General features: G+C 42.5%; 1 protein-coding gene across 3 annotated transcripts in view; it reads left to right on the top strand.

Annotated features, from left to right (window-relative positions):
- LOC121858579 (lachesin-like) overlaps positions 1-14,710 on the top strand; it is a 34,438-nt gene that overhangs the window by 5,733 nt on the left and 13,995 nt on the right. For all 3 annotated transcript variants that reach the window (XM_042355068.1, XM_042355067.1, XM_042355069.1), the window contains exon 3: positions 9,300-9,401. In XM_042355068.1, the coding sequence (XP_042211002.1) occupies positions 9,300-9,401 (102 nt within the window). The remainder of the gene's footprint in view (positions 1-9,299; positions 9,402-14,710) is intronic.

The raw sequence follows: 14,710 nt of genomic DNA, 5'->3' as shown, positions 1-14,710 counted from the left end.
CTGATTATTTAAAAACATACATAAAATATAATTATATGTCACAAGAAAATGGAAAATTGTCTGATGTTAGCAATCGAGAAACTGCTTAATGACTACATTAAAATTTTGATTTACCTAATGCCGATATTAAGACAAACTTTACACAATGTTGACAATAGATGCCTGCCTTTTGGCAAATGTTGGAATGCTAGATAATGTTGAAAATAATTGACAGTTCTTCACATTATAAATAAAAATGATTATACACATAATTCTAAGAGAAAAACAACCTTTATAAACGAGAAAACAAACAATAATTAGTTAGGTTAAGTAACATTAGGCTACGTTGGGATAGGTTTTGTTAGGGTAGGTAAAGTTAGGGTAGATTAAGATAGACTAGTATGGGATAGGTTAGCGTACGTTATGACAGGTTAGGTTACGTTCGGTTAGGCTTAATGTTCATAATCTACATAAACGATCTAGATACTGGGATCAGCAACGACATAAGCAAGTTTGCGGATGACACCAAAATAGGGCGGCAGATTAATTCAGGGCAGGAGCAAATGCATTACAGGAGGATCTAAATAAACTGCACGGGTGGTCTGAAAAATGGCAAATGAAATTCAACACCAGCAAGTGCAGCGTACTTAATTTTGGAAGAACAAATACTGTCAATGTATACAGCCTTAACAACATCAACCTAGAGAAGTCGACTTGTGAAAGAGACCCAGGGGTACTTGTAAACCCGGACCTACGGCCTAGAAAACAGTGCGTTAATGTTCGAAATAAGGCAAACAGAGTATTGGGTTTTATATCTAGAAGTGTAAGTAATAAGAGTGCAGAGGTCTTATTGCAACTATATCTTGCACTAGTCAGGCCGCACCTCGATTATGCGGTTCAGTTCTGGTGCCCTTATTATAGAATGGATATAAATTCACTGGAGTCGGTGCAACGAAGAATAACGAAAATGATTCCGGGGACTTAGAAACCTTCCATATCAGGATAGGTTAAAGAAACTAAACTTGCATTCCTTAGAAAGACGAACAGTGTGGGGAGATATGATAGAAGTATTTAAGTGGGTGAAAGGAATCAATAAAGGGGATATAGATAAAGTTCTTAAAATATCCGAGCAGGATAGGACTCGGAGCAACGGATTTAAGTTTGATAAGTTTAGGTTTAGGAGGGAGATAGGAAGGAACTGGTTCGCAAATAGGGTGGTGGACGAGTGGAACAAGCTTAGCAACTTTGTAGTAAGTGCTGGAACGCTGGAAAGTTTCAAAAGGAGGCTAGATTGATTCATGGATGATAGAGAGTGGTAGTAACTCTCGACAGGAGCTGCTATGCACAGGCCAACCGGCCTATTGCAGACTCCTTATTTTCTTATGTTCTTATATCTAAAAATATTACGTTTGCACCACAGGCATTCCAGCTTCTGTCAACTTCTCAAAGGCTTTGTTAAATATTGAACAATTGGTAATTTGGCAAGCCTAGTGTTATATATATATATATATATATATATATATATATATATATATATATATATATATATATATATATATATATATATATATATATATACTTCATTTTTAGTCCATATAACACGCGGACTTTGAACATATAATCAACGACCTCACCAGCAAGGAATCGAACCCTCGACCTACTGGGACTATTACCGCTATAGGCTTGCTATATATATATATATATATATATATATATATATATATATATATATATATATATATATATATATATATGCAAGTAAATCACTGTAGGTGCGCGTGATCTAGGTATATGCTGATAACCACAAGGAAAGAAGAAAACACGAAGTTCCCAAGCGCTTTCGTGTAATTCACATCTTCAGGGGTGAGTACAGACTAGAGAGAGTAATACAAATCAAGGTGTATATATACAGAGGAGGGTGAGACCAGGTCCACAATGGTCAGGTATTAGGTAATGACCCTACTAATCTTTAAATAGCACACAACGGTTGGTGGTCAGGTCAGATGGTCAAGTGACCCGGCCTTCTCACCTGATCACAAATCTTCTTAATTACAAAATTGTCCAGCTTGTACATGCCGTTACTCAAATTCATGTTGAATGCTTCGGTATGTTTAATAAGACTAGATTCTATGATGTTCCTACTGTCAATTGACTTACATGGTAATATTGAGGAGGCATTATCCCAGTCAATGCAATGCTTGTTATCCCTCAAATGAACAAACAGAGCATTGGATTCCTGGCCTGTCCTAACACTGTATTTGTGTTGTTTAATTCTAGTTGCAAGATCTTTACCTGTCTGGCCTAAGTAAAACATATTACATTCCTTGCAAGGAACTTTATAAATGCAACCAATTGTGTTGTTGGGGAGTTCTTGATTAACATTTGTTTAACAGTGCATGAGTTTTTAAATGCCACATTGACGTTCCAGGTTTTTAGCTGTGCAGGAATGTGTGAGAAATTTTTGTGAAATGGTAATATTAAGATATTCTTATGGTCATGGGTGGGCTTGGGGTCAGTTCTATAAAAAGTTTTCTTAGTAATGTTTAAGCATTTGTCTATGAAAGATCTAGGGTATTTAAGGTTTGAGCCAATATTATATATATATTTGTATTCCTCATCGATGAATTCCGGACTGCAAATTCTCAAGGCACGTAAAAACATTGTTGAAAATACTGACTGTTTGACTTTATTATGGTGGGCAGAATAATAATGAAGGTATGAACACACATTAGTTGGTTTTCTATAAATACTGAACTTAAAAGTGTTACCTATTCTGTGTATCAGACAGTCTAGGAATGGCAATTTACAGTCTTGCTCTAATTCCACAGTGAATTTGATCGAGGGGGCTAAGTTGTTAAGTTGTGGTAGGAAAGCTTTTAGGTCCTCATTACATGGCCAGAGACATAATACATCATCAACATATCTAAACCAGACTGCTGAGGGTGGTAAAATATTACTTAATAGTTTCTTTTCAAAGAATTCCATATATAGGTTGCTTAATACAGGTGAGAGTGGATTACCCATTGCCATACCAAATTTTTGAGCATAATATTCCCCATTGAATTCGAATTTGCAATCCTTAATACATAGTTTGATGAGTTCGATGAAGTCGTCTTTCGAGACGGGCAGTGAAATGTTATCCAGGGAATCTATGAGGAACTCTAGTAAATCATCAACTGGGACCTTTGTAAAGAGTGACGTTACATCAAAGCTGACCAGTTTAAAATCATGATTAATGTGTAAGTTATTGAGTTTATCAACCAGATCCATATTATTCTTGATATTGGAGTTAGAAATGTTGCCAACTAGGGGATTTAGTAAAGAAACTAACCATTTAGATAGTTTATAAGAGATTGACCCAACTGAGCTAATGATGGGTCTTGCTGGGTTATTGGGCTTGTGGGTCTTGATTACACCGTACATGTATGGCAGTGGAGGGGACGTTGAAGTAAGATGTTTAATGAGAGTAGCTTTGCCTCTCAATAGGGACTTCAGTTTTTTGTTGAACTGGGTGTTGACAGTGTTGACAGTGGTATCACATAAGATACTATCATCTATTTTTATATTTTTATGGTTCAATATCTCTTTATCACATATATCTCCTTTTTATTATATATAATATATATATATATATATATATATATATATATATATATATATATATATATATATATATATATATAATAAGAAATTTTAATGTGATATTTAGAAAAGTCAGAACAAAAATGACCGATCTGCCAAACAGGAAAACATAAGTAGGCCAGGCTGAAACACCCACGCCTCGTGGCGAGTTAAAGCAAAGGCCTCCAAGCAACGCCCTCAGTCAGGAGGGTGGAAGCATTTTGAACTAGGCCTATATAAATTTAAATGTACTTTATCGAATTAATGTAGACACGATTCATAAAGTTAAGGGGCAATTATAAAATTTAAAGTTATTGTGGATAGTTCCTAGTCGAAATATCTTACGTGGGTCCCAAAGAAACTATTAGTAATACGCGAAAGGTGACGTCATGGGGGCAGGCGAGCGCCCTGATGGCTGTGACGCTGACCAGTCTCAGTCAGCGCCGGGCATTTGACCGAGACGGACGTCTACTATGCGTTCTGCCAATGAAAACGACCACGTAGCCTCGTCCCTTCTGGTGCGCGTTTCAACCGTGTTGCAAGGTTACGAAAACCCACGTGGCCGGTGGGTGGTTAGTGGTGGTTTAGAAGATATAGCTGGCAACTCACGAGGCGAACAGGTGTCCCTGACGACTAACCACTGGGACCAGCATCCGCACTTTGGTCGGTGGTCGTCTGGTTCATCAAATCTCCCCACTTTGGTTCATACAACACCACATCTCTTCAGTCAGTCAGTGAAAAATCTTACTAACTGGAAAGTAGAACCCCTATCTCAGCTGGGCAGGGTTCACCTCCGCTGGCTGATGGTCACTCTCTTACTGTCCACGAAGTACTGGGAGTAAACTGAGTGCAGACTGAGTGAATGAAAGGTCACACACTGAGACCGGGAGTCTAGTGGGTACATAGAGACATTTATCTCCCCAGTATTGGGTGTATGTGATTAAAATAACCAAGTCCAGGTGTGTAATCAACGCTCCTCATGGTTGATTGCACACGTGGGATGTAGGAGTTCCTCTTCAAAGTTGGTGAAAGGCTGTAACACCTTAAAGTATGGGTGTATTATGAACCTATGTTTGAAGCATGTTACGGGTGATGGTGGTGAATTGTGATGAGAATAGCCAAGTCCAGGTGTGAGATCAACGTACCTCATGGTTGATTGCACACGTGGGATGTAGGAGTTCCTCTTCAAAGTTTGTGAAAGGCTGTTAGTACCTTAAAGTACGGGTGCATTCTGAACCTACGTGTGAAGCATGTTACGGGTGTTGGTGGAGAAACACACTCATGACTCCTGAAACCTAGAGAGAGTAATGAAAAAAAACAGCGGAGCACCCGCCTGCCTGACGGGTCATGAGTGATTTTCTCGGGTTTCTTGGAATGCCTGCCACTGTTTTTCCAGCCGTTCACATCCTCTCGTAACTCTCGGCTAGCTCCAATCATGTTGGTTCCCCTGTCAGACCGAGCATGCTTGGGAGGTCCCGTGCGGCAGGTGAATCTTGTCAGGGCATTGAGGAACGAGTCTGTGTCTAGTGAAGTGAGGACTTCTAGGTGTATGGCTCTGGTGGTCATGCAGGTGAATAAGTATCCCCAACTCTTCGCCCGGGCTCGTCCTTGTTTAACCAAAAAAGGGCCTAAGCAATCAATTCCAGTGTAGGTGAAAGGCTGGCCTCCTGGGCGCACTCGATCTTCTGGCAGGTCGGCTTGGCGTTGGTCGGTAGGCCTCCAGTTGCTTCTTCGGCAAGTCACACACATCCGTATTGTGCGGTCGAGTAATTTGTGGCACTTAGGTATTCTGTACGTCTCACGTATTATGGCAAGAGTGTGTTCTCGTCCTGAGTGTCCAGCTCTAGTTGAGTGTACCTCTCTCACGATGAGCCCCGTGATCCTGTTGTCCCTTAGCAATAGCATGGGATTCTCCTGGTCTGGGTGGAGAGCGGCGTGTTTCAGTCGGCCACCTACTCTGATCAGACCGTCTGTGTCTAGATGAGGTTTCAGCCGCCTTATGTCGCTATCTCTCACGGGTTGTCCCTGTTGTAACATTCCTAGTTCTCGAGGGAATCCTTTCCTTTGCATCAATCTTAAGACGGCTAATTTCGCCTCTTCCAATTCGCTGACCTGGAGCCGATTTTCTCGGTGATGTTTATTCTTTCGCTTCCCAAGCCGCCATTCTATAAACCTTCTAATCCACGCTACGCTCTTCAGAAGTCGATGCCTCGATGAGTACCTGGCCCACAGCTTATCGAGAGTGCCCTCCCCCTGGTCAATGTTCGTCGTCAGCACCGTGGTTTCCTTCTTCACATCTGGGCCTCTGTCTCTGAGGTCTGGAATCCTCAATGGACTCTTTGGCCAACTGTCTTCTTCCAACAAGAGGAAAGCAGGTCCTCGAATCCACCTGCCCTCCTCGTTGAGCTCTGCTCTATGTAATTCACGACTAGCGTCGTCGGCCGGGTTCAGTGCCGACGTCACGTGGCGCCATTGTTCTACCTTGGAGTCCTCTTGTATCGTTGTCACTCGATTGGCCATGAAGGAATGGAAGCGTCTTTCGGTGTTTCATATGTATTGAAGGACTGCTGTACTGTCTGGTCGGAACACTGATCTGTCTATTTGTAATTCAAGTTCTCGTCGCAGTTGTTTGTCTGCCTTGGCAGCCAGTACTGACACGCAGAGCTCGAGTCGAGGTATGGTCTGCTGCTTCAGAGGGGCTAGCTTGGCTTGCCACACACGAAGGAGATTCGTTATTCAACCCAATGCCTTGTCTACACTCATCTTGGAATATATATAATTTTGGCTCTTGTGACGCTCGGAGCGATGAGTCCCAGTGGGTCATATATGGGGCTGACTATACTCAAAGGCTTCGTTTCGTCTCTAGTGTCTTAGGGATCTGGACCCGGACCTCTAGTTTGTCCTTTTCCAGGTCCCAAAAGATTCCCAGCCCTCGTTCAGTGCGGAGCCCGTCGTCTTTCAAATGACTTCCTTTACTCCCACGGGGCTCTCTTTCTGTGGAATTGCCTTGAGGACTTTCTTGTGATTACAGACCTTCCTCTTCCTCACTGTGGGTGGGTGGCTGATTGATTGACGACCTACGCTCTCCCATGCTGAACTCCCGGCATTGGTCCTCATCGGAGTTGAGAATTCCCTTCGACAGCCCTCCTGTATCCGTTTTGACTGTTAACGCTCATAGGAGCGTTATTGGTTTGTTGCTAGAGAAATAAACTTTCAACGTTGACTCGTACCATATAATTCGATCAAAACCTGTTAAAGAACAATTCACATATAACAAATGCTGTTATCTCAGGACACATAGTATGAATAGTACAATCAATATACAGTACATAGCCTGTTAACTAGCATGTTACAACTGTTGATACATCAGGAGACAATTTGTATAATATGATCAAATTACACTACATAAATATACTTATTAAAGCCTCACCTGACTGCAACACAGCAGTCCCGGCCGTCTCATAATCTGTGTTCGTCTTGATACCTCCAAAATGTTCTATACTACTGAAGGTATATATAAACACTTGTTATCTTAGAAGTAGGTTCTTATTCTCGTACGGGAGATATATATACAAAGGGACCAAGAAGCTCACTTCCGCACCACAAGGACTGGCAGTCTTCACTCTCTCTATGTATTACTGCGCGCTGCATGTACAGATGCCAGCATTCACAAGCTGAATACATAAAGTATAAATATGATAATTTATATACATAACATGGTGCATAATAAATGGAGATATTACATAGAATTAATACATGTTCTGTAATACTTTACTATACATAATTAATAAGAGTAATATAAGAGTAATATAATAATACACAGCTTAAGGTACTACTTTGTGTCCATATCATCCACATAACTCGACTATTACTGGGCGTCCTCCCCATCTCTACTCTGACGCTGTCAGGCCTTGTGTTCCCACCGTTGTCCCCCACATATCCCTCTTCCAAAAATTTACCAACCGTATTGAAAAACTCCTCGCTACACTCTGTACCACCATCTCCGACTTACTCTTGCCCTCTGTTGCCACCCAGTCACTCCTCTCTTCTGGTTTGACACAAGCTGGTTGTCCCCCTGTGAGCCCCCCCTGCTCACTGCCTACTCCACCTCCTGCGGTCTTCACTACTGGTGTAGCGGAGCGAAGTCCTGCCTCATCTTCACGAAACCGTGGTGTCCCAACCTGTCCACCCACCGCAAGCCGCACCCACTCCTGTGTCTGTGCTGTCTCCACCAGGGCTACCTATTAGACCTGAGGGCACCACCCCCGGCTACCTGTACCCTACCGCCATGCCGACGCAAACGCCATCACAATCACACTAAAAGGTATGTCCCTCAATATTGTCAATGTCTATGTGCCTCCCTCCACCCCTACTGTACCTGTCCCACCACACCATATCACCTCCACCCCCACTGTACTTCGCCATGCCTAGTTCATTGGCAACCCTGAGCCTGGCCGCACTGTTTGTAAACTTTGTGGCCAACCAACTCTCACACCCTCTCTCACCACATCCTCACTTGTCCTATGACCTCCCCCTACAGGTCCCTACCAGTTTCCAACACCTCTTCCCTCCCTGACCAGATATCCTTCCTCCGAGAGACCGGCCAGGCACTTAACATTATTAGGGACCTGCCACACTTTGCCATAAACAGATAAATTGTACCGGGAATCCCCCCACACACTCATCATTCTGTTACTTTATGTAACTTGCTGACAAAATCCATGACCCTTCAGGCTTTTACGTCCTTAATGCATAAGTCATAAAGGCAAGCATGAACTATGCATGCTTCCCCGATGGGCACTGTAAACGCTTCTGCACTTCACCTTGCACAGGATGTAAGGGGGTGCCCAATAAACTAGCCCCCTCGGGGCAATCTATCTAATCCTTACGTCCCAGGCACTGAGAATTATCCCAGAGGAATGCAGCTGAGTTTGCCTTGAAGCAAGTAATTTCTTCTAAAAATATGACTTAAATACGGTATCATCTAAGTATTGAAAAATATATATACAGTAATCCCGTGTTTTTCGCAGGAATTACGTTCCTGAAACCCCAGCGAAAAGCCAAAACCGCGAATACTCCTTTAGGAATCATTGTACCTGTGGCCACCAAACAGCTCTTAACCACTCCATGCTCTCCACTCACGGCCCAGTGGTCACACTAATCACTGATGCACTGTACCGGCATTTACTAACATCAATATTTAACACTAATCATATTGTAGTATAATAATGGAAAAACGTAAATAAAAAAAATTATATTTCGCTGAAGTTGGCAACACCCACATTGCCAGTCTCTCCAGCCTCTCCCTGCTGCCCCGGCGTCTGCCCGCCCTCACGCAGTCACAGTAGCGTTCACAGTATTGGAGGTTGTGAGGAGAGGAACGACCAAACTGGTAGTGAGAAAAATACCAAGGAAACGACAAAATATAAGTGTAAAAACTCTTTTAGTCGCTTGATAGACGAATTTGACGTTACCATAGTCAGGAACAGGGCTGACAAGGAAGGTACGAAAACCTTAATTGTTGGCGATTCCCAGATGCGGTACCTGGATAGAGATTTTTGTGGTAAAAATAAAAATAGGTTGAGGACTTGTGTTTCAAAATAATAAATTTCAGGGTCTGATATTACACATACAAATAATATTGATGTTTATTTTATCAGCTTAATTATTTGGGTACTTTTCTTACCAACGATGTGCAGGTGGCGTGGCTGAAGAGAGATGACGACCAGCTGCTAACGGTGGGACAACAGGTGTACGCTTCCGAGACCCGTTTCTCTGTCGTCCACGCTGACCATATGGAGGTAAAGTTTACTCTCTCGCCCCTCACTCCTTACAGTTAGCAGAATATAATAATTACTATGTGTGATAAGGAGGTGACAAAAGTGCGGAGTTGGCAATTTAATGCCTTAACATGTAACATCCAATCTTAATGATAATGTTTAACCAAAGAAACTCTACTGTACATGAAGAGGAAGGGAGAAAATGAACTAAGGGGAAGGATGATATATGGGATAAGAGAATACTCAAAACGCCCTCGGTTTCTAATATACCAAGTGAGCCAATGACTTCTTTTTCACAGACATTAGCACCACGCTCAGCGGTGCGAGCCCTCCCCGGATGAGGGTATGCAGTTCCTTGTTGTTGGAGCTTTTTTTTTTTTTTACTTAAAAAAATATTTTAAGTGACAATGAGCTTCGTCAGATAGTGACCGTGTTGGCTAAGGGTGCGGGCGTGCTAGAAAAGAAAGTCATGACCCGTCTTTGTGGAAACTGACTAATTTTTTTTTTTTTTTATTGGGCACTCCCCTACATCCTTGTGTAAGGTGAAGCGCAGAAGCGTTTACAGCGCCCAACAGGGAAGCATGCTAAGTTCATGCTTGCCTTTATGTCTCATGAGTTAAGGGCGTAGAAGCCTGAAGAGTCAAGGGCATAGAAGCCTGAAGAGTTAGTGGCTTATGTCATCAAGTTATTGGAAGCTCCAACAACTTTCCCTGAATACCAATTCGCAACTTTCGACTTACAACAGGTACCTACTTTACTGCTAGGTGAACAGGGACTAATGGGGGCTAGGAAGTATGTCCAAACAACTTCCACCGGCCCGGGAATCGAACCCTTGACATCTCGCTTGTGAGGCAAGAACGGTACCGCTTCTACCACCGATCCCCCCGAAACTAACTATTGCGAAGTTGGATCGTTATGGTGTGAGTCGTGAATGGTGATACCACCTACAATATAGTGTTTATGGTACTGCCTTTTACACCATCCACCATATAAGTGAAAGACCTGTGAGGACTGTCTTGGCCTAGGTGTGTGTCACTGGAGGGTGAAAGAGGTAAATGGCATACAAACACTATGTGAGGAAGATCACTGCCGAGTTATTTCAATAGGGCTTTTCTTCAACATGATATATAGCCTTCTGCAAGCTAAGGGTTTCTAGTGTATTGAGGTTTATATACCTTTTTGTACAATAAGAGTTATGAGAAAGATAATATATCCTTTTTATCTGCAAAGGTTTATTGGTAATGATATACAATTAAACGGATTTCCCATTACGGACACCCAAAAAATCCTTTGCGAACCCTGTTTATAATTTTTTTTTTTTTTTTAGTGTTAGCACTTTTCCGTACTCAGAGATTTCCTGGATAGGAGTCTAAGTGAAATACAAATCTCGTTTGCCACATTTACAGTTATAGTAGTTCCCTTATCCCATATATCATTCTTCCCCTTCTTACTTCATTTTCTTCCCCCCTCCGCATATACCGGTGAACAGAAGAGTTTCTCTGGTTAAACATTATCATTAAGATTCGATGTTACATGTTAAGTCATTAAATTGCTGCTCGCCTCTTTCGCCTTTGCCTCAAACCCAAACATTCCCTTCTTCTTGGAAGCATGTCTCTGTTCAGCCCATCCCGAAGAAGGGTGACCATTCTATTCCCTCTAATTATCGCCCCATTGCCATAACTTCATCCCTCTCTAGGATTTTCGAAACTATATTAAACTCTCATTTTCTCCGACACCTTGAACGCCTTTTTCTTTCATCGGATCACCAGTATGGCTTTCGCCAGGCGAGATCTATTGGTGATCTGCTCTCCTACTGCACCCATCTTTGGTCATCCTCTCTTAGGGATTACGAGGAAATTTTCGTTGTGACCTTCTACATCTCCAAAGCATTTTACAGGGTATGGCACAAGTCTTTCCTTTCTAAACTTCCCTCTTATGGTTTCTCTCCTCCACTTTGTTCTCTTATTTCTAGCTTCCTTGAGAACTGATTCATGGCAGTTGTTGTCGAGGGATCGACCTCTCGCTCTTTTTAATAATAATAATAATAATAATAATAAACGGTTTATTAGTAGAGTTGCAGCCGGTGGCTGAAAATATACAAACTTACATGTGATTTAGACATAATAATATACGTTCAATACATTTCCAGGGCTGTACAGTACATAAATTAGGAGCTGTTTATTATTTTAACAATAGATGGGATGGTTCTATTCTTATATCTATCGGTGCTGGCTCTTATGGGCTGAATTTTGTTGTAGTGGCGGACTGTGCGAGGTGGGCGGGGGACTGCCGGTGGCAGTAGGTGGCGATGGCGAGGATGGTGCTGTAACCAACACCGCATTGCCGATCTTGAAACTCCCATTTGCCTTGCCATCTCGTTGATACTTAACCCCATGTTACGCATGCCGACAAATTGCCCTCTCTGGGAGATCGTGGTGTTGGTCTCTTATGGTTATAGCTGGTGGAATGACTGAACGGTTGCTGTATCACCACGTCATAACCTCGGATAAGTTAAATGTTGGAGTGAATGGCTTGAACTGTCCATAAAATCGTCGTTTCCATATTACAATAAATTATCATTTGCAGTGAGACTGGCGTCAATAATATACCCATCACCACCAGTCTCCATTATGAACCTCTCTACTATAGTGCTTTTATATACCATCTGTCCTCCCGGCACTCACATAAGATAAATATTATCACCGTTAAGTGGTATAGTTCAAAGTGGACGTCTACACTGACATGTTCTAAAATGAACTGTTATCATAATTCAGGTGTCTAGCAGACATAATATGGGTTATTTTTCTTTAGTGTGTTTGTAACATATAAGTAATTTATTTCTCCTAATCCATAACTTTTTATATTCCTATCACCATACTTATATAATATGACATGAAACGGTAAGTGTTCACCGCAACCATTTCTTTATGCTCGATAAAATAATTGTTTTACACGGATACATATATTACATTATAACTCGAAAGTATGGCGAGGCACTGCGTCTTAGCTTCTGACTGACAGTTACTATATCATTGATAATGTTATATTAAAGTAATACAGTATAAAATACATTATCATTTCACCATATATCGTCGGTAAAATATACAGTTCATAGAGGAAATGTGCATAGAGACGCCATGTGTGTTCGTGCGTGTGTCTCTAACTTTGGCACTTAACCGGGTAAGCCAAAACTACCTGAAATATGACTTTTGGCCGGACTGTAAAGATGGCTCCATTCCTGCATTTACCACTTTGTGTTGCCAATGCCTTCTTTCTTTGAGGTGTGAAACCTGAACTCAGAAGTTAGAATTTGAAGCATTCGCTTGTAAGTGGGAGGGAGAGGGGAGGGGTGTGTCAGGTAGGTATCTTCTGTGGGTGGTACTGGGGTTGAGGAGGGAAAATGCTCCCACTCCCCACGCCATACACACTCACTCCTCACTCCCTACACACACTCATTCCTCACTTTCTACACATTCTCATTCCTCACTCTCTACAAACTCTCACTCCCCACGCCCTACACACTCTCACTCCTCACTCCCTACACACTCTCATTCCTCACTTTCTACACATTCTCACTCCTCACTCTCTACAAACTCTCACTCCCCACGCCCTACACACACTCATTCCTCACTCTCTTCAAACTCTTACTCCCCACGCCCTACACTCTCATTCCTCACTCTCTACAAACTCTCACTCCCCACGCACTACACACTCTCACTCCTCACTCCCTACACACTCTTACTCCCCACGCCCTACACACCCTACAAACTCTCACTCCCCCACGCCCTACACACTCCCTGCTACTCCTCACTTTCTACACCTCATTCCTCACTTCTACATGAGCCTCACTCCTCACTCTCTACAAACTCTCACCCCCCACGCCCCTACACACCTCATTCCTCACTCTCTACAAACTCTCACCCCTCCTACAGCACTCTCATTCCTCACTCTCTACAAACACTCACTCCCCACGCCTCTACACACTCTCATTCCTCACTCTACAAACTCTACTCCCCACGCCCTACATACCTCTTTTTCATTCCTCACTTCTACAAACTTACCTCCCCACGCCCCACACACTCTCTACAAACTCTCACTCCCCACGCCCTACACACTCTCATTCCTCACTCTCTACAAACTTACTCCCCACGCCCTACACACTCTACAAACTCTCACTCCCCACACCCTACACACACTCCTTCCTCACTCTCTACAAACTCTCACTCCCCACGCACTACACACTCTCACTCCTCACTCCCTACACACTCTTACTCCCCACGCCCTACACACACTCATTCCTCACTCTCTTCAAACTCTCACTCCCCACGCCCTACACACTCTCATTCCTCACTCTCTACAAACTCTACTCCCCACGCCCTACACACTCTACTCATTCTCTACAAACTCTCACTCCCCACACCCTACACACACTCCTTCCTCACTCTCTACAAACTCTCACTCCCCACGCACTACACACTCTCACTCCTCACTCCCTACACACTCTTACTCCCCACGCCCTACACACACTCATTCCTCACTCTCTTCAAACTCTCACTCCCCACGCCCTACACACTCTCATTCCTCACTCTCTACAAACTCTTACTCCCCACGCCCTACACACTCTCACTCATCACTCTCTACACATTCTCACTCCTAACTCTATACACACATTCATACTCCTCAATCTCTACACTCTTCTCGCTCCTCATTCTCTATACACTTTTAATCCTCCCTTTCAAAACTCTCATTCCTTACTCTCTACACACACTCACTCCTCAACCCGTACACACTCTTCATTCTCAACACATTCTCTTTCCTTATTCTCTACACATGGTCACTCCTCACTCTACACTCATTCTCGTTCCTCACTCTGTACTGTCTCTCACACCGTACTCATTTTGGCGGTGATATTCCTCGACTGGTGTTTCCATCTCCGAGCATATTTGAATGAAGTTTAGGATTGCAACTTTTTCTTATTAGACAAGATTTGTTTATTTTAAATATATGCAAAATTTTCAAGCGGCATAATGTGCTCTAACAATGTTTCATTTGAGCTTTCACAAGTACATTTTTTGCATCATTAGCCAAGTTTTCTTTAATTGATATATAAAAATCCACGAAGGAGGTCATAAGATCTAATTATTGAAATGTTTAGAATAAAATTGATACCCTGAAATATGTGTCCTTTAATCGTTTTGCATGTCTCCGGTACATTGGTACTCAGAGCTTGAGGTAACATAACCTTTCTAAAGATTGTTACATTATATTCCTGTTGTTAGAGACCTTAGGCCCACTACACACGCTCAGTTTTTCACTCTAGATTATCTGGG

This window comes from Homarus americanus, unplaced genomic scaffold, assembly GCF_018991925.1.
Source record: "Homarus americanus isolate GMGI-L3 unplaced genomic scaffold, GMGI_Hamer_2.0 scaffold74, whole genome shotgun sequence".
Classification (NCBI taxonomy): domain Eukaryota; kingdom Metazoa; phylum Arthropoda; class Malacostraca; order Decapoda; family Nephropidae; genus Homarus; species Homarus americanus.
The sequence above is the reverse complement of the archived record's forward strand: the minus strand, read 5'-3'. Positions and strand labels throughout refer to the sequence as shown.